We start from the raw sequence: 17,635 nt of genomic DNA, 5'->3' as shown, positions 1-17,635 counted from the left end.
CTTACAGAATTACGAAGGCATCTTTTGCCTCAATGATTAAAAAAGGAAAATCCGATGTAGCTGCAAAAGCCACGATGCCCTCACTCTCAGGCCCAACCTCTGGCACTATGCCGTGTCTGCTTCACCGTCAGGAACGAAGATCCCTGCTCGCCCCCGATCGCCTCACCAGCCACAAGCCCTTTCATCATGATCCGCGATATCGAAGAAACTAGGCTTCCTTAGCAAGCTTACCCGGGCGAATCCTTTAGCCTTGGCAGTCCAATCCCAGCCGTATCGAGCCACTCATAAACCTCCGCGGTGATGCAGATTACACGGAGATCATCCGCGTTTGCCTGTGAGAAAGTGGACAAACAGGCAGAAATAAGGCGAACTTGTATCCGTAATGATTTGCTGCTCAGTCACACAGTCTACAGCGCCTGGGCGCCTAAGTGTCTTGTCCCGCCGTCTCGGTCCGTGGCGCAGCCCTACAAGCACCGATGATCCCCGTCAATCAGGGAGAAAGTCCAGCGTCCGGTCCATGCCTTACAGTGAAAAAAAGGTGTAGGCTCCCCGCATTTGGGTGTGGTGTTCCGTGTGCCGCGCCGCAGAGGCAGCCGGACCCTTGGCGCGTGTGGTGTCTGATGTCATGGTCCGACCTTGTGTTCTCATGCTATTACACTCTTGATGTTTTGCTCCAATCCTTCGTGCCGTTGATTTGATCTTGGCACGCCATTTGGATATGCGCCACCAAGGATTGCTGGGCGACGGGCGACGGTCTACTTCCTGGGTTCTCGTGGTTCTTGTGGTTCTCATAAGGACGCCATCCCCCCTTGCGATGGAAGAGTCATTCGTGTTTAGCATCTCACCATAAAGAATTACGACGAGGCAAAATCCTCTTTTAACATCTCGAAGATACACTCAATTGCCGTCGTGATTTTCTTGTCAAATTTAACGATACCCCTGACTTAGACCTAATACATCCTCCGTAATCTCACAACACCCTCATTTACACCGCTCAATACCTACGACACTCAATCACATCACGGCATCATCATCTACGACACCGCCATCAAATTCATCAACCAACACGTTCCCATCAGGATGGCCACCGGCATGATGTCCACCGCCGACCTCGAATCCAAAATCCGGCAAGCGGCCGTCAAAAACCGCGAGCTCCTGTTCACCCTCTCCTCCACCAACCACGCCGTGCCCGACCTGGCCCAGCAGCGCCGCCTCATCGCCGACCTCGAGCACCAGCTCGCCGCCTCCGACAAGCACGTCAAGGAGCTCGACACGCGGCGGCGCAAGGAGCTCAAGGACCACGAAAAGTACCGCGACAGCGTCATGCGGCGCTTCGTGCACAAGGCCGTCGGCAAGCGCGACAAGTTCGACGAGAAGGCCGCGCGCGAGGAGCGCGAGTACTTTGACGTGCTGCAGGAGGAGCACCGCGAGAAGGAGATCAACAAGAACCTGCGCACGCAGCTCGACGAGGCGACGCGCGCGCGACAGCCGCTGGAGGAGGCCGCACGCACACACGAGGAGGCGCAGCGGGAGCTGGACAGTCTGTACGAGGCCATCTTCGCGGGGCCGACGACCGGGTACCCGGAGGAGGACGCCAGGGAGCAGGAGGCCTCGCGGGCGATGCGGGCGTACCAGGACACGAGGAGCAAGGCGGAGGCGGAGCAGCATGCGATCAAGCTGTTGATGGACGCGATGAAGCGGATGGGGGACGCGCTGAGGAATATAGACGATGCGCTGAGCCATTCGCGGATGGATATGTTTGGGGGCGGGACGATGTCGGATATGATGGAGCGGAGCGCGCTGCAGCGTGCCGAGTCGGCGACGCAGGAGGCGAAGATGCTGGTGATGCAGGCGCAGCGGATGACGCCGTATATCGGGGATCTGCCGCCTGTTAATATCAATCACGGAAACCTCATGGGGGATGTGTTGTTTGACAACATCTTCACGGATATGGCGTTCCATGACGAGATCAAGAAGTCGAGGATGTCGGTGGAAAGATGTACGCAGACGCTGAGCCGATTCCTGCATGAGACCAGGGACCGGCACGAGAGGTTGATGAGGGACGGGAGGGAGCGTGAGAGACGGCTTGATGAGACGAGGGAGGCGCTTCAAAAGGAGCGTGAAAGATTATTTGAGATTATTGCTGGCAATGCGGCTGAAGGGAAGGGTTCGTATGGTGGGGTCGCTACTGCTTCAGGCTCAATGTCTAAACCGTGGGATAACTGAGTATCGGTGTGTAGCTGTACATTTGTGATTTTAGCTTATTGATACCTATTTGCATGTCTGAGCAGACTGAACAAACCATGCTTTGGCATCTTGAATCAATGATAAGCTCGGGACCCGGTGGCTATTGCTTCCGTTTTGTAGTGTTGGCTAGGTCAGGTTGGGGTCCCTGTATCCATTGACGATGGCAACATGAGTGAAAGTCTGGTTAGGAGAGGTGAATTCTCAAGCCGTAAAGCTCTCCGCAATGCTGGAAATGTCGTTTCAGTCGATGTGCTCACATGCTCGACGTGGGGTATGGAGATAGCTTCGAAATGGACGACGTGTAAACGGGATAGGTCAATCTGAAATGGCACGCATCACATTGTCTGTAATTGGCACTCATCACATTGGTATGAACTTCGTGTATGTTCCAAATAGTTTCATTTCGTCATACTAAATATCCCATCCGGCCGTTACATCATGCTTCTTAGTACTCCATGTGCTGGTGGCGTCCACGGCGCTCACTGCCAGGCGTAGTCAGTATTCACCATCCCATATCTCTAATGCTTGGTGGCTCAACTCACGGGTTGTACTCGTCCATGTCGCCGTACTGCTCCTGGTACAGGTGCTCGGCCTGCTTCTCGGCGTGCCTCTTGGCCTTCTCGCGGTCGAGGTAGTCGAGGCCCTTGGTCTCGAAGAGCTTGTCGACCTCGGCGCCGGCGATGCCGGCGAGCATCTCCTTGGCGAACTGGTGCTTGACGGGCTCGCCTGTGAACATATCCGACGTTAGCAAATTGCTCAACACCTACAACGAGGCAGAGAGATTGTATGAGGGCAACGTACCGTTCTTGCGCTGGCGGTCCTCGAAGAGCTTCATAGCCTCAAAGGCAGCGCCGCCGGCGACAACCTCGTGGGAGAGCTTAGCCTCGTGCTCGCCGTAGACGGCATCGCGGTGTTCCTTGGCCTCGCCGAATCCGAACATTTTGAGTAGGTTGAAGTGGTGGTTGGTGGTTTATGGAAAGGTGCAAAGTTGTTGAAGTCAATTGAGTTGCGTTGGAATGTTGCTACCTCCCAAACACAAGAAGGAGGGGCAGCTCGAGGGGTTCTTATCCCCCCAAGCTTCTCATGTGATCGTCATGGGTATGAGGAGGGGTCCCAGCTACAAAGCTATGGGGTGCTCTATTTCGAGCAAAGCGAGAGAGAGCGAGAGAGAGCCTAAACCCAAAAGCCCCTGATCTTCAACATCCCACCCTACCCAGTTGCCCACGCCTCAATGACATGTATACGTAGCAAGGGGGTGGAGGGTCCGATCTTCCTCGACGTAGACAACAAGGTAGCTAGCTAGCTCTCCACCGTCTCAAAGGTCACCGCAAGTGTGTACAGAAATCCCCGCCACCGTCTGGTCTAGCTCCCCCGTTGTCCATGCAAAATGGCATATCCCACGCCCGGCCCGCGTCCCTGGAGAGAAACAGACGGGAGGCCTGAACTAAACGCCGTCCGCCCACTAAACCCTTGCGGGGAGGGACGACGTCAAAGGAGGCGGTGTCTTGTCTTGCTTGTCACTGGTGGCTGTCTAGCCCGATTGGAGCTTTACTTGATACCTACTGACGTCGAGTTCCGTTGCGGGCTGACGAAGAGCGCACCTTGCCCAAACATGGCCTGACGTAAAAGCCCGTTCAGCTTGGAAGTTTTGGCGGGGTCGCTCGGGATATCGGCAGCTCTCGATGTGGAGAGGAGACGGAGGCCGCATTACATGGACGAACGAACGAACCAACGCGAGCTTTCGAGTGGGCTTCCTCGCCTTACTTTGACACCTGTCCTCGGACGAGGATCCGTGATTCGCAGAGTAATCCGACATGAAGCTGGGAAGATCAAACTCAGCTGCCAGAGGAGAAGCAAGCAAGCGAGCGAAACCATCAATGCGATGAGTATGACACCACCCCTCACACCCGGATTTCACATCGAAAACAAGCAGAGGCTACGGCTGTTGAAACGGCGCGATTGGCTGAGACAGTCCTGTTTACGTACCTCACTGGACGAACACAGCTGAAAAGCCTGGAGGTAATGACCTACCAAAACTTGGCTCTGGGGGGAATTTGAGATGTTCGGGAGTAGCGAAGCTTGTCGCCATCCGGTTAAGCCGCCAGCAGCTAAAGCAGCACGAAGCCCCGCCTTTCCCGGGGAATTCGGCATCTTCAATGCGTCAGCGACCCTGCCCACCCCCTGCCGGGCTGAACCAAAGAAAAAGACCCACGCAAAGAGCTGCGAAGAAAGCTTGTTGCGGACGCGGCAAACCGGCACATCGGCAAACAAAGCTCCATGCCGTGTAACGCAGAAACAAAAAACCCCCTTTTCCCAAGCATCTGATCTGGGGCCCAGTAACCGCCGTCCAGACAGACTCGGGCCAGTCAATTGGACCACAGAGCCCAGGTCCCCCTCCAATCGATCGATGGCATTCGATGAGATACAGAAGCTTGTTCGATACCCTGCATTTGAGACGACGGCGGTGACCAAGCTCCAGCTCCAGCTCCAGCTCCAGCTCCTTTTCCCCCCTCCTTCGTACCCGTTATTCTTCTCGCCAACATGACGTGTAAAAGATGGCTCGTGCAGCGGGTGTCTCAAAAACCATCCGACGAGTTTCTTTGATGCGATGAAAACAAGAGAAGAACCTAACCGGGGGTGGCGTCATCGTGAGGGGTAGCTAGATCCCTCCCATCTCTCTGTGTGTGTCTCTCGGGAGGTGGGTGGTGTTTGTGCTTCATTATGCCGTACTATTGGAACGCGGCCCTTTCTCTAGCCTTTCCAAATCCCCTCACCACCACGACGGCGATTCCAGACTTCGGGGACCGTGGGATCCAGACCGCCCCAGTGAAGGAGGGGACCGAACCTTGACGGCTCCATCCGAGGCATGTTCTCCCTCCCGCCTCCTTTTCGTCTTCCCAAGGTTTGGCCCTTTGCCTTGGAACTTGCATGTATCTTCGGCAGTAGACAAGCTCAGCCATGCCGAGCACAGGTTCCCTCCCTCCCTCCCTCAACCCCCGCCTTTCCTTTTGACCCCTTGTCTAGCTTATCCTCTTGCTTAATGCTGTCTCTGCTGATCTTACGAATTCTGCTCCATAAGCTGGACCTCATGACATGATGATGAGCGTTCAAAAGGACACATCTCAGAACAGCAAGCGATGAGGTCTATTCAAGATTCCGATCGCCCTGCGTGGTGGCCGAGACCTGTCAGGCTGATCGTCTGTCTTGGCGATGGGCGGGATCGTGCATCATCGGAAGCCCCCCGTCTTGGCAGGGTCCAGACGGTCAGGGGTCCTGGTGTCCACTCACACTCCCACACTCCAACAGCCAGCCACCACAACTACCATTATAGGTAGCGCAGCTCATCTACCACGCCGGCTCACGGTGGCTTGGTCACACTCAAATCATCTCACCTTGCCCACGGGCAATGGCTCCAACACCAGGATAACGGCGTGTCAGTATGCATCCTTTATTCCATCCGCAGAAGAGTAAGACTGTGATAATCTCATGGTGCGCCTATCCGCGAACTCTACTTTGCGATGGGCATTTATTCTGCCCCGTCCGCTTTGAACATATTCCCCTAGGTGTATCGTTGACTGCCCTCCGGCAAAAGATGCAACACGATCGCAGTAACAGCGCCAACCCGTCTATGCTTTTGCTCCGCCAAACTTGGCCTGCCACTCTTCGTGGGCCTTCTTTTGCCTCTGCCACTCCTTCTGCAGCTTCTTCAGCTGGCTCTTGGGCACGTCACTGCCGTCCTTGAGCTTGGTGGGAAGCCCCTCGGCGTCCCACTCCGAGTACTTCTCATCTCCCTTGAACATCTCCGTGTGGGGGAGCTTGGCCTTCTCCCACTTCTCCTTCTCCACTTGCTCGCGCGCGCGCTTGGCTTCCTCCTTAGCTCGTGCCTTCTCGGCCTCCCGGGCCAGCTTCTCGTTTCTGGCAGCAATCAACTCACTGGCGTCGATGAACTTGATCAGAGACGACTTGCCGTCCGGCCTGTCGTCCAGTGAGACGCCAAGCACGGTCAGGTCCTCGTCACGAATACGATCCGTCAGCGAGAGAATGGCCTTCTTGATGTCGGGAGAGACCGACGAGACGATACGGCGCAGCTCGTCACGCAACCTAGAGACAGCACGCAGGTATGGAAGCGCGAGCTGTTCGGAGTCGCGAACGCCCTTCTGTGAAATGGATGCGAATTCGGCATCAGGGTCCTGGCTGAGCAGGCTGGAAACGGAGTCCGACGACACCTTCAACGCTTCGATGTCCGCCTTGACCTTCTTCCAGACCGCGGCATACGGCTGCACCGCAGCTTCGGGGTCGACGTTCTTCTTGGCGGAAGGAGCCCATCCAAGGCCGTCATAAGGCGCCTTGGCGTTCTCGTCAAGACCAAAGATGCCCAGGATCTTGGTGATCCACTGGCCAATAGCCACAAGCTCGGGCAGCTTCGCCTCGGCGTCCTGAGCAACAATGACCTTGTTTGCCTCGCTGACCAATTCCTGGATGACGCGCATCGCCTGGGGGGTATCAAAAGAGTTTGTAAGGGCGGTGTGCAGATCGGTCTTGGCCTTCTCGAGCTCAGCCAACAACCCGTCGGTGGGCTTCTCGGCAATGGAAAGGGACTCGACGCCCTCGGTCGATGCGCTGACATCGGCAACGAGCGCCTTGACGTTGGAGAAGAAGTTCTGCCAATAATTAGTACTATTTGGGTGCTGATGAGAGAAAGATACTCACGTTCACGGTGGCCTCCCAACTTGATGCCTGCGCTCTCATGTCGGGAGAAATTTCGACACCATCGTTCCACTTGCCCATGAGGAACACAATGCGCATTCCTCGGGCAGAGTACGTTGTCGCAAGTGCGTCTTGGATGGTCTGGAAGTTCTTCAGGGACTTGGACATTTTGGATCCAGAGATGGAAAGGTGACCCATATGCAGGAAGTTGTTGACCCAGGTGTGCTCGCCCTTCTCCTTCTCGCAGTAGAAAGCCTCGGACTGAGCCAACTCGTTGTCGTGGTGGGGGAAGGCCAGATCGATACCACCAGAGTGAATATCCATCTGCGCGCCGAGGATGTCAGAGGCCATCACGGAGCACTCAATGTGCCAGCCGGGACGACCCTGACCCCACCTGCTGGGCCAGTACGGCTCTCCCTTCTTCGACTTCTTCCAGAGCGCAAAGTCGCCCTCGTTGCGCTTCTCGCCCAGGTTCTTTGACAGCGCTCCCTCTCCGTCCTCCTGCAATGACTTGTCGTTCCGGTTTCCAGGGCGCAACCTCGCGTAGGTGTTGCCTGCCTTCTCGAAAGCCGTAATATCGAAGTAGACGGAACCGTCAGACTCGTAGGCGAAGCCCTTGTCCGCAATGCGCTCTACAAAGGCCGCAATCTGAGGTACGTACTCGGTGACTCTCGTGATAACGTCGGGGCGCAAGCAGTTGAGCGCATCCATGTCGTCGAAGAAGAGCTTCTCCATGCTCTGGGTCAGGTCGGTGAAGATGGTCTGATCACTGGTGTCGATTGTCTCCTTGTACAACGAGTCAAGGTACGGCAGCAGGATTTCGTCAATTCCCGGGTAGAACTTCTTGTCTTTGATTGCAAACGCCGCAGCATCCATGTTGCTGATATGCATCTTCGTCTTGGCCTCGTCGTCGCCAGGCTTGCCCTCTCCAGTGAGCGTGCCGCCCGCCAAAACCTTACCGTATGCGCTACCTCTTCGCTCGAGGTAGCTGTTCTCGTCGAGGGGTTGGCCGTCGGATGTGGCAAGGAGAGGCAAGCTCTTCTCCGCGTAGGCGCGGAAGGCAGTCAAGGCCAGGTTGTAGAGCTCCTCCTCCGCGTACTTCTTTTGTTTCTCGAGCTCGAGCAGGCGTTGTCTGCGGGCCTTGATGATAATCTGTATGCGCAATTGTCAGTAAATATGTATAATAGCAGGGATGAATGCATGTAGAGAGCTTGCCTTGTCGTCAACATCGGTGATGTTCATGACGAACTGCACGTCAGCACCGAAGTAGTGCATCATGATGCGCCGGATAATGTCAGTGGAGACATAGTTGCGAGCATGGCCCAGATGGCTCTTGTCGTAAACTGTAGGACCGCAAGCGTACCAGGACACCTTTCCTGGCTTGATCGGAACGAAGGGCACCGGCTGGCCGGGCCTCAGAGAGTTGTGCAACTTCAACGCCTCCATTGTCGCGATGGTTGCGCAGGACCTGGAGAATCGAAATCTGGGTATCTGAGTGGAGAGTCGAAAAGAAAGTCTGGTGAGTCTAAGGAAGCGATTCATCCAGGACTAAACGCAGAACAGGGGGGTTTAAAGAAGAAGGAGGGTCATGTGAAGGGACACCAGCTGAGGTGCAGTCGAGGGTGCGGTTCGGGATGCGGGATGCGGGAGGGCGGAGGGCTGGGGTTGAGTCACTTAGAAAAGGGAAGGGATGGTCGCAGGGCGGGGTGTAAGAAAGCCAAGTCGCCTATTTGGAAAAAAGAGTGTGACACCATCCTCAGCCTTGCAGGACCCCAGGCGGTGAGTCACTGTCTGACTGGCTGAAAGCAGCACCAGCCACATCTGCCCCGCGTCAAGCCACACTTGACATTCTCCAATTGATTTTTCCTTTTTTTTTTTCTTTTTTTTTATCGGCTTATCAGCCTCGCGCGAAGTTTTCTTGGGTGCCGTCTCCCTGCACCAACGTCGGCCTGCTTTTCTCCCCAACCGCCACAATCCAAGACCAGGCCATCCAAAGCCAACCAGCCTTGCGGCGCTTACCTGTCACAATGGCGAAGCCATCACCATTTCTCGAGCCTGGCGCGCGGACATCGGCCAATTCCATCGCCATCGTCCAGCTCTCCCGCGACAACCTAGTTCCCTTGATCCTCCAGGACTCCACCGGCGCCGTCGATGGCTACGCTGAGGGCGCAGTTCTCAACACACGATTCGGCTCCTTTCCTCATTCGACTCTAATTAATGTCCCCTGGGGCTCTCAGATCCGCGCTTCGAATGTGGACACCGGCTCGCGCGGTCGCAAGCGCAAGAGAAAGGAAGACGAGACCGATGGCGCATCGACGCCTGCTGCCGATGCGGCCGACGAGGACTCCGCCGCGCCCGTGAAGAAGGCCGTTGCCGCAGCAAGTGGCTTCGTTCACATCCTTCAACCCACCGCCGAGCTCTGGACCGCGGGCCTGCCGCACCGCACGCAGGTCGTCTACACTCCCGACTACAGCTACATCCTCCAGCGCATACGTGCCCGTCCCGGCAGCCGATTGATCGAAGCTGGCGCGGGAAGCGGTTCCTTCTCGCACGCCTCAGCTCGCGCCGTCTACAGCGGCTACCCCGAAAACGAGACCCAGCGCAAGGGCAAGGTTTACAGCTTCGAGTTCAACAAGGACCGATACGAGAAGATGCAGGAGGAGATTGTCGAGCACGGCTTGGAGGGTATCGTGCAGCTTACACATCGCGACGTCTACAATGGTGGATTCCTGGTCGACGGACAGAGTCCCGAGGCCGACGCCGTCTTCCTCGACTTACCCGCGCCCTGGGAGGCACTCCCTCACCTGTCGCGGAGGAAACCGGCGCCAACGAAGGAGGGCGACACAGATACAGCCGAGTGGGTGTCGCCGTTGAACCCCAAGAAGTCCGTCTACATCTGCACATTCTCCCCATGCATCGAGCAGGTCACGAGGACGGTCACCACCATGCGAACCCTCGGCTGGGTGGACATCGACATGATTGAAATCTCTAACAAGAAATTCAACGTCATCCGAGACCGCGCCGGCCTGGGTCAGCCCGAGAGAGGCATTCCCCCACAAGCGCGCGACGTCACCGAGGCAGTGGGCAAGCTGCGTGAAATCGAGAAGCGCACGAGAGAATTCCACAACCCGGCGGACCCCAACTCCGCCGAAGACTCGCCAGCGATGGACGTCGACCCTTCGGCGAACACCACGAACGGAAACGCCACACCCGAGGAGGCGAGCAACGTCAAGCCGTGGCTCCAAGGCCGCGTCATTCACCGCGCGGAGCCCGAGCTGAAGACGCACACTTCATACCTTGTCTTTGCCGTCTTGCCCCGTGAGTGGAGCGAAGAAGATGAGGCTGCTGCGCTCGCGAAGTGGCCTTGTGGCTCTGAGAAGGGCGTCATCGGAACGAAAGACAAGGAGACGCGCAAGCAGGAGAAACGCGAGTTGTTGCAGGGCAAGGGCAGGAGAAGAAAGAACAAGGCTTGAGTGGGGATCCGCGTGGAAAGTTCAGGGGCATGATAATGGTGGAAGAATCATACGATGGAAGTGGTAGATACCCTAGCATCATCAGTCAGGATTTCAATTGAGCCCAAGTATGCTCGCTCTTCATGACGCTCACTGCTGTTGAGGAGTTGTTCTGCCCTGCTGCAACTCAACTGGCACGACGATCCGTCGAGATGAATTCGCATTTAACTTTGACTGGCAGTCTTTATTGTGTGCCTTGCGGCTCCTAATCCCTCACAACCATAGCGTCTGGCTGTCTTCCCTTGCCCTCAGCCAGAACACCAGCCTTCCTCAAGATGTCCACGCAGTTATTCACAACCTCAGGCTTGACGCCCCCGACCCCATCCGTGAACTTGACCGTCTTCAACCACTCCCTCGCATCCTCCTCAGAGTAATCCAGATGCGTGCTGATATACTTGACCGCCTCGTCCTGGTTCTCGTTAAAGTGCTTCACGCCCTTGTCGAGCTTCGCGAACAGGTCCTTGATCCGGGGGTCCAGCTTCCCGCCCTCTTTCGCCAGCGCCGTCGACGCGACAATCTTCCAGCTGCTCCAGGGCGTGTAGATCTCGCTAACGCGGCGGATCTCGCCCGAGTCGTAGTACCGCTTGGACGTGAAGTGCTCCCACATGAAGAAGTCGGCCGCGCCCGAGTTGACGGCGTTGCGCAGGTTCTCAAAGTTGTTGAGAATCACCGTGTCCGAGAAGGGCTGCGGCGTGGCCGGCGTCAGCCAGCCTTGCTGGTCCGCGAGCACGAAGCCCATGATCTGGCTGCCGGAGCCGATGCGCGAGACGCCGATCTTGCCGCCCTTGAGGGAGGCGACGGAGGTGATCTCGGGGCGTTTGGCGCCGGTCGAGATGGCCCAGCCTAAGTGTTGTCTCAGTGACCGGATGCATATATTGTGAGATGGAGGTGACTTACAGAGCGGCGTGTCGACGTAGGTGCCCACGAGGCGGTAGCCTCCGTCACCGGGAGCATCCTCCTTGCCCAGGCCGGCAATCCAGCCCTCCGTCAAACCAATACCGATGTCAATCTCGCCCCCGCGGAGAGCGGTGATCATGTGGCCTGTACCGGAGGGGAACGGGACCAGGGTGGCGTTGAGACCAAAGTGCTCTTTGGCGAAGTAGAGGGGCGTGGAGAAGTGCTCCGGCACGAAGCCGATTCTAAGACCTTCGGATGCCATCTTGTTAGCCGGAAGCTGCGCCTTTGAGGAAGATGATCGTTCAGGATAGGTCGCGGCTATTATATGCAAGTCCTGCGGGAGCTAAGTAGAGCTTGGTGAAGGTGCTGAAGAAAGTGGACGCAGGTGATGACGGGATGCGGGGTATTTTCAGCGAGTGTCAGTGCGGCAGCTCTACCGCGGGGCGCGTGGGTCTTCCGGGGCTGTCCGCCGGTTGCAGGCCGCCGCATCGGGGGTTTCCTTGCACCGAAGACCGCCCGAATACCTAAACTCTGGGTTACAATTTTCGGGGCTCTTCTTAAATAGGAACATACCTCCCGCAATACGACTCGTTACCAGTGTATCAGTCTCCAATCGCTTGAAGCCACGTTCCACTTGGTGACTGCGCAATAAGATAGAATTCGTCTGGGCATAACCTTCTTTGCTAGGCTGTTTATTTTCTAGTATCTGGAAACGTGAGTTTGGGATCCAAAACAATGCCTTCGGAGTACGTTAGCGGGAGAAATATTCGACAGAGTCATCTTCTTACCTTGCCATGAGTACTCACAGTCAGTGCTTATTGACGGGCTTAGCCTGACGATAACACTAGCAAACTTCAATGACATAATTTTGCTAAAACTTCTTCATCTTACTTGGAATATGTAACTCATCTTTACACGAGACAAAAACTCCAATACGTATTAACACTTTTAAAGCTATTTATCTTTGGGTTCGCAGGACCGAATCACTCATGACGTTTGACTAACTAGAGATGTTCCGGCGTCTAGCGCAACACGTTGAAAACAAGCGAACTCATTGAGCGCTACATGAAATGCTATCCCCAACGATAGTTTGCCTAAACAGCAGCCAGAACTCCAGGGCGGCCTTCTTCCTTCTTTCCTTCTTACCTTTTCTTTCACAGTTTGCCGCTTGTGGGTGCACCGTTTTGACTGCCGTATGACTCTGACAGTGAAATATCGAGGGCCAGGATGACTCAGAGAGAAACCTCTATGGCCACTTGAGGACTTATTTGAAAGACATAACCTCGTATCCGCCCCCTCATATGACACTTTTACCATTCCAAAGCCTTCCTCAAAGCTCAAACAAATCTTTGGTAGCTCTTGGCGGACCAGGTTTTCGCACCCACCGGTATTCCTTAGAGTGCGCTTCCCACAAGCTTCTGACATTGCCACTGCCGCCCAGGTCGCAGTACGCACAAACGATGGCCGCGTCTTTGTCGATACGAATCGTATAGTATGTGTGACAGTTCCGACAGTAGCCTCGTGTCTCCTTTCGCGCATTTTCAGCCTTGCGAATATTGCGTTCGAACGAAATGTCCGAGAAGTAACTGTAGTTGAGCCGATTTCCGCGGCAAATCCGCTTCATCCACGACCAATCTGGGCTGACAAACAAATGAGAACAGATGCCTCCCGCGCAGAATTCGTCCAGTACGTCGAGGACGACTCGCTCGTAATTGTGGCGCTGGAACGTCCACTCCGTCTTCAGGAGGAACCGGCCGTTGACAACCTTTGGCGTGGCTTGGTAGCGGTGCAGGGACCGATTCATCAGCGCACCCTTTCTCAACGTGAAAGGAGCCATCATCTTCCTGAGGTACTCCTGGTTTACATCCCCTCGCCGAGAGAGCTTCAGGGCAAGTAGCACATGAGTCAGTCGCAGCTTATACAGACAATCAAACTCTCGAACTTCGCCCTTTTGACATGAAGGGACTGACCCGTGCTGAGGCAAGTCAGATGTGTCCATCCTATGGAGCCTGCAGCACACTTTGCATGGCCAGTAGTCGGGAAGGCTGTACGCAACCTCGAACCAAAAGTCGTAACGCTTTTGAAATTTAAGCCGGACTATTGCTTCGTTACAGTCTCTGGCAGTCAAAACCCTTAAAGCGATGCATGTTCTCGATAGAAGAAACCTTGCGTGCAGCGGCAGTTCCCCTGTGATCATCAGCACCAACTCTACAGGAAGTTGTAGAATCTTGGCTTTTTGATCACCAGCAGTCTTCGTCATGTTTTTGTCGGCTCGGTCCATGTTGTTTTCTTGAGTCAGGTATTTCCGTAGTAGGTCGTAATTGAGTATTGATTCTGAGCATAGTATCACTCAGTATCAGAGGTCAGTGTTGGCAGCGGCGGTACTGTCTGATGTTTGTAGGTGGGAGAACTGAAAAGCAGAGTAGAGAAAAAACGGGAAGAGATTGGCTTTCGCAGGCCAGCGAGTTGCTAACCGAAAACCAAGAGCCGACGTTCAACTAAGCAGGTGACGATTGAGGTATCTCCGAATGGTGAAGCCCACTTGGTTGAGGCACCTTGCCTGGTTGAACCCTTATGGGTTGGACGGCTGTGGCTTGGCAAAAGAACCAGTATCAAAGCCTTCTCAAAAGGGGTTTGATGTACGGGCAAATCCTTCCAGTCCGCTCGGAGACCAAAGGCCTTACATACAACAGGTCGCATGTTCAGCTACCATCGGCCTAAAAGTGGAATAACAGCTCATCTGGAGACTACAGGGAGTTCTTGCGGCGTGTAAGCCGGTTTCAATGAGGTTTGAGATCATCCTTATGGCATTTGAAAAGCCACGCCCACGAAAATTTTGTCCCACTCAGGTTTTGCAGAAGGAGAGAAAGCAGTAAACCACCTCGGTCGGCTCTATCCAGTATCGCAGTGTACGTACCCGGGGATCCGGTGCACCTGCTTTAGGAAAGCTGTATAAGCAAAGAGCTGCAGGTTGTTGGAAAGCTGCTATTCAGGGCCGACTGTGGTGCAAATCATGTTCGTCTTTGCGCGGGTGCAGTAAGGCGTGACGGAGACCTTGACGCATGTGTTGTCGACCTAAGTTGGACTAGCTAACCGGCCACAATGGTGATGTGATTCAATCACAGAGCCCAAGAGGAAATGCCACAATGGTTGCGAGGAAGCTAGACTCCGTCCTCAAAGAGGAAAGAGATATGCGCCGCCTCGATGCCAAGAAGCGGGCAGGTCAGCAGGGTCATCTGCGGCGAAATATTCATGCAGAGGTTGCTCTAATGATACCCCGAGGATGATCTGGTGCCAATTCTCAGTGGAGAATAAATTACACAAGTATCGGGGATACTTCAATTGGAGGCATGATATGTTGAGTTGTATCAATTGCTTCTTCACTCCAATTTGGTGGGGCATCATGAATGCAATTTCGCCAGTCGCTGCTTGCATGCTGCTAGCTCTGAGCTGGCTGGCTAGTGCCTCGTCTGAAGCATCGCACACACTATGGTATAGCCAACCAGCCCTTCGAGACTTCTATGAGGCCCTCCCCATCGGCAACGGTCGCTTGGGAGCCATGATTCATGGCTACACTGACAAGGAGCTCATTCGTCTCAATGAAGAATCCATCTGGAGTGGAGGGCCGATGGATAAGATACCAGCAACAGCACTCGCCGCACTGGAGCCTCTTCGAGAGCAGATTCTTGATGGACGCCTAACAGAAGCTGACCAGAACTGGGTTGCCAACTTCACCCCCGAGTACGATGACATGCGACGATACCAGCCGGCAGGGGAACTAAGACTTGACTTCAATCATACTCTGAACGAGACATCAGGTTACAGACATTCACTGGACATTTCGAACGGACTCTCGTCTCTGAGCTACGTCTTCGGCGGAGTGGAGTATACCAGGGAGGCGTTTGGAAATGGCCCAAAGGATGTTTTGGCTTTTAGGATTTCTTGCAACAACTCCAGGTCTCTTAGCCTCGACGTCTCTTTGTCAAGAGATAGAAACGTTACTGAATTGACGGCGGATGCTGCCGCAAGAATCCTCAAACTACATGGGACTGGGGAGGAAGACGACACCTACCGCTTTGCGTCTCAAGCTCAGATATTGCTTCCCGACGGTGAGCTTTGATAACATCAAGAGCCTGTTTTATGCGGCTACTAATCTCTTTGGACAGGAGTTGGCGATATCATCAGCAATGGGACGGCCTTGCACATCAGAAATGCAACGGAAGTTTTCATCATTTACACAGCCGAAACGGCCTTCAGACATCCAGATTTAACGATGGAACAATTGGAGACTATAGTCAACGACCGACTGGAAACATCCCAGGAGGCTGGCTACAAAGCAATCCAACACGAAGCCATGGAGGACTACAAGCTATATTACGACCGTACCTCAATCGACTTCGGCACATCACAAGACATTGGCACCAAAGACACAGTTGCCCGCCTTAAGAACTGGAAGCGAGGAAGTAACATTACGGCTGACCCCGAACTTATGGCGCTTCAATTCAATATTGGAAAATACCTCCTGATTCAATCATCCCGCCCTGGATCTCTCCCGGCCAACCTCCAAGGCATCTGGAACAGGGACTTTGGACCGCCCTGGGACAGCAAGTTCACCATCAACGTCAACCTGGAGATGAACTACTGGCCTGCGCAGCCCCTGAACTTGCCAGAGATTGCGGGGCCGGTGGTTGACTTTCTCGATCGGCTAGCTGTGACTGGCAGTGAAGTCGCAAAAGGCATGTATGGAGCCGACGGGTGGTGCTGTCATCACAACACTGACATCACGGGCGACTGCACGCCGTTCCATGCTATCACAATCGCAGCACCTTACCCGCTTGGGGGTGCCTGGCTCGCATTTGAAGCTATTGAATACTTCAGATTTACTGGAGACACGACATACGCGCGTGACCGCATCTTGCCGATCTTGAAGGGCGCAATGGACTTCATCTATAGCTGGGCTACGGAGCGAGACGACTGGCGGATCACGAATCCCAGCTGCTCCCCTGAGAACTCTTACTACATACCAGAGAATATGACCGTGGCTGGAGAGACTACGGGGATTGATGCAGGGGCTATGAACGATCGAGCAATCATGTGGGAAATCATGTCCGGCTTTCTTGAGATATCTGAAGCTCTTAGCTCTGATGAAGGAGCTGATCGCGCCAGATCCTTTCGAGACAAGATCCAACCTCCTGTTGCGGGCTCGTTCGGCCAACTGCTCGAGTACTCCCGGGAGTACCGGGAGAACCAACCGGGCCATCGTCACTTCTCACCCCTTGTCTGCGCCCACCCGGGAACCTGGGTCACGCCACTCACGACACCAGAATATGCAGACATGGCGTACAAGCTGCTGCGTCATCGGATGGACAACGGCGGAGGAGGAAACAGCTGGGCGGTGACTTGGGCAAGCTTGCTTCACGCACGTCTTTTCGATGCGACGAATGCGTTGAAAAACGCCATGGAACTCCTATCCCGATGGGTCCACAACAACTTGTTTAGCCGGAACGGCAGCTACTTTCAGATCGATGGCAATTCTGGCTTCACGGCAGCCATCGTCGAGATGTTTCTACAGAGCCATGCTGGCGTCGTCCACCTCGGACCGGCCATCCCCCCTGCGGGTCAAGGCTTATCTAGCGGTAGCTTCAGAGGGTGGATTGCTCGTGGTGGCTTCGAGGTCGACATGACCTGGTCAAACGGGGTCGTGGTTCAAGCCGAGATTATCTCTTTGTTGGGCAATCCATTGAAAGTTCGCATAGGTGAAGGGTCAACATTCATAGCTGATGGGGTGATTGCGGGGGTTGATCCAATTAACACAGACAGGGGCCAGAAGATCAGCATTTCGCTCTTCTAGAGGGGGCAAAACAAATACTCTGAACATCAATGAAAGTACTTGCGTCATCGATAGCCATGGGCGGAGTCGCGTTGTGACACTATAAATCATGAATTTAAATCGTAGCAAGGTTGCATATGTCTACTATGGCGGAATTCGCAAAACTTTGCGTCACCCAGTCAGAAACAGGACTAAAAGCCTTCAATCCTTGATATAAAATTTCAAGCTCAGTCTTCGGTCTACTTCCGCTAGATTGACCGATTTAGTAGTAACGATCACGAGAAATCTCTTTAAAATCATCAAAGAATATGTCCGAATATCACTGCCATGAGGTTAGAGATCAATAGGCTTAAATATGGCTCGTTGGTTCAAGCTATCTTTGGAAGATTCAATGGTCCGTACCTGAGCATCTACTCAATGAATGGCAATGTTCCACTTTTGA

The 17,635-nt window shown here is 54.5% G+C and overlaps 6 protein-coding genes across 6 annotated transcripts; 3 read left to right on the top strand and 3 right to left on the bottom strand.

Annotated features, from left to right (window-relative positions):
- Positions 1 to 1,080: 1,080 nt before the first annotated feature.
- COL26b_008643 (uncharacterized protein) lies at positions 1,081 to 2,226 on the top strand (the record flags this gene model as incomplete). The annotated part of the gene is made up of 1 exon (XM_053181393.1): positions 1,081 to 2,226. One exon carries the CDS (start codon positions 1,081 to 1,083, stop codon positions 2,224 to 2,226), a length of 1,146 nt encoding a protein of 381 aa, XP_053034669.1.
- Positions 2,227 to 2,692: 466 nt separating this feature from the next.
- Positions 2,693 to 3,187, bottom strand: COL26b_008642 (uncharacterized protein; the record flags this gene model as incomplete). Its single annotated transcript, XM_053181392.1, has 3 exons — positions 2,693 to 2,729; positions 2,790 to 2,973; positions 3,049 to 3,187. The coding sequence occupies 3 exons, from the start codon at positions 3,185 to 3,187 to the stop codon at positions 2,693 to 2,695; spliced, it is 360 nt and encodes a 119-aa protein (XP_053034668.1).
- Positions 3,188 to 5,873: 2,686 nt separating this feature from the next.
- COL26b_008641 (uncharacterized protein) lies at positions 5,874 to 8,400 on the bottom strand (the record flags this gene model as incomplete). Its single annotated transcript, XM_053181391.1, has 3 exons — positions 5,874 to 6,908; positions 6,958 to 8,106; positions 8,182 to 8,400. The coding sequence occupies 3 exons, from the start codon at positions 8,398 to 8,400 to the stop codon at positions 5,874 to 5,876; spliced, it is 2,403 nt and encodes an 800-aa protein (XP_053034667.1).
- Positions 8,401 to 8,981: 581 nt separating this feature from the next.
- COL26b_008640 (uncharacterized protein) lies at positions 8,982 to 10,427 on the top strand (the record flags this gene model as incomplete). The annotated part of the gene is made up of 1 exon (XM_053181390.1): positions 8,982 to 10,427. The coding sequence occupies one exon, from the start codon at positions 8,982 to 8,984 to the stop codon at positions 10,425 to 10,427; it is 1,446 nt and encodes a 481-aa protein (XP_053034666.1).
- A 244-nt stretch (positions 10,428 to 10,671) lies between these two features.
- On the bottom strand, positions 10,672 to 11,625 carry COL26b_008639 (uncharacterized protein; the record flags this gene model as incomplete). The annotated part of the gene is made up of 2 exons (XM_053181389.1): positions 10,672 to 11,309; positions 11,364 to 11,625. The coding sequence occupies 2 exons, from the start codon at positions 11,623 to 11,625 to the stop codon at positions 10,672 to 10,674; spliced, it is 900 nt and encodes a 299-aa protein (XP_053034665.1).
- Positions 11,626 to 14,509: 2,884 nt separating this feature from the next.
- Positions 14,510 to 17,214, top strand: COL26b_008638 (uncharacterized protein; the record flags this gene model as incomplete). The annotated part of the gene is made up of 3 exons (XM_053181388.1): positions 14,510 to 14,585; positions 14,870 to 15,472; positions 15,530 to 17,214. The coding sequence occupies 3 exons, from the start codon at positions 14,510 to 14,512 to the stop codon at positions 17,212 to 17,214; spliced, it is 2,364 nt and encodes a 787-aa protein (XP_053034664.1).
- Between the last annotated feature and the right edge of the window lie 421 nt (positions 17,215 to 17,635).

This window comes from Colletotrichum chrysophilum (genome assembly GCF_026319265.1).
Source record: "Colletotrichum chrysophilum strain AFK26 chromosome Unknown scaffold_77, whole genome shotgun sequence".
Lineage (NCBI taxonomy): Eukaryota > Fungi > Ascomycota > Sordariomycetes > Glomerellales > Glomerellaceae > Colletotrichum > Colletotrichum chrysophilum.
This window is presented reverse-complemented; position numbering and strand designations above follow the sequence as displayed.